At 50.3% G+C, this 1573-nt stretch overlaps 1 protein-coding gene across 8 annotated transcripts in view; it reads right to left on the reverse strand.

Annotated features, from left to right (window-relative positions):
- Positions 1 to 1573, reverse strand: part of DPEP2 (dipeptidase 2) — a 23425-nt gene that overhangs the window by 1682 nt on the left and 20170 nt on the right. For all 8 annotated transcript variants that reach the window (XM_027775083.1, XM_027775081.1, XM_027775079.1 and 5 more), the window contains one exon: positions 1079 to 1154. In XM_027775083.1, the coding sequence (XP_027630884.1) occupies positions 1079 to 1154 (76 nt within the window). The remainder of the gene's footprint in view (positions 1 to 1078; positions 1155 to 1573) is intronic.

The raw sequence follows: 1573 nt of genomic DNA on the forward strand, positions 1-1573 counted from the left end.
GCCTCAATCCCTTCTCCTCCATTCTCCTCTCGGGATCTTGGGCATGCACGCACACATGCCCGGCATGAGTTCTAAGCCACCAGATCCGGGATGCGAACTGCGGTCAACTATGTGGGAGTCCAGCAACATAGCCATTACGCTAACTGCTGGTTCCCAAAATAATCTTTTTTTAAAAGAATTATTTTATTGGGGCCAGCAGGTGGTGTGGTGGTTAAGGCAGCTTGGCTCCCACATGGCTGATTGTGTTTGGAGTCCTGGACCTGGCAGCTTGCTTTCTCACTTTCCCCCTCTGCCTCTTTCTGATCAATGTCCAAGAAAGTAAATATAGGGACTGGCAGGTGGCATGCTGGTTAAGGACGCTGAACTCTCACATGGCGACCACGGTTTGAGTCCTGGACCTGACAGCTTGCTTTCTCACTCTCTCTCTCTCTCTCTCTCTCTTTTTCTCTCTCACTCTGTCCCTCTCTGGTCAAATTAAAATAAATAAACAAAGTTAAATAAAATAATTTTTTTTAAAGTAAAAGTAAAATAATGACAACGCATGAAATTAAATAGTTCTTTAAAAAAAAAAAAAAGAATTATTTTGGGGCCAGCAGGTGGCATGGTGGTTAAGGATGCTGGACTCCCACATGGTTGACAGCAGTTCAAGGCGGCTTGCTTTCTTAACCATCATGCCACCTGCCGGCCCTGAAATTAAAAAAAAAAATTTTTTCTTTTTTTTTTAAAAAAAAAGGAAGAAAATGAATTAAAGTTGTTAAGCACAGCCCCCGCTGTGGGCAGAGTAGGTAGTCAGCCCCACTGACTCTACTGACAGGCTGGCTGTTCAGAGGGAACTGGTCTGTTGGCCCTGGGGTGAGTGCAGGTGCTAGGCAGATGAGTGCTGTCTGGTGGCCTAAGCAATTATCATGCCTAAAAGTGGGAACACTGGGCTGCAGGCAGACAGGTGAACCTAGGAAACAGACCCTAGGAGTGGGAAGATGCCAGGCAGCCATGAAGACCCCCCGGGCCATGGGCACAGTGACTAACAAAGCCATTTTGTTGAACAGCCAGTCCCAGCAAGCCACAGGGAAGCACTCACTGGGCAGCCCCATCGTAATCTCCGCCGATCCCGATGAACTTGGATCCAATGGCTGCCTTGATGTGGTCGAAGTGATCTGAGGGAAAGGAGAATCAGCAGTGGGGGGCTTCCAGGGCAGTGGTGCTGCCGGGGCTGGACTCTGCTGATCCCCCTTCCTACAGCCTGTGGGCCATGCAGGCCGGTTCCTCCACGGCCTGGCACCAGGGTGGCAACTTGATCCCAGTTGGCTCTAGATTGGACTTCATGTCTGGAGTGGATCCCAGAGCCACTCATTTGGGACACTTCCCATCCAGGAGCCACCCTGTCTTATCTCCCTGAGAACCTGGTTGGGGGTGGGAGGGACTCCTTTCCAGGAATGTGAGAAATGATAGTGGGGTAAAGAATACAACTGAGGGAACCAGCAGTTAGCATAATGGCTATGTCGCTGGACTCCCATGTAGTCGACCGCGGTTCGTGTCCCGGACCCGGTGGCTTAAAACTCACGCCGGGCGCGTG

Source organism: Tupaia chinensis, unplaced genomic scaffold, assembly GCF_000334495.1.
Source record: "Tupaia chinensis unplaced genomic scaffold, TupChi_1.0 Scaffold000523_1, whole genome shotgun sequence".
Lineage (NCBI taxonomy): Eukaryota > Metazoa > Chordata > Mammalia > Scandentia > Tupaiidae > Tupaia > Tupaia belangeri.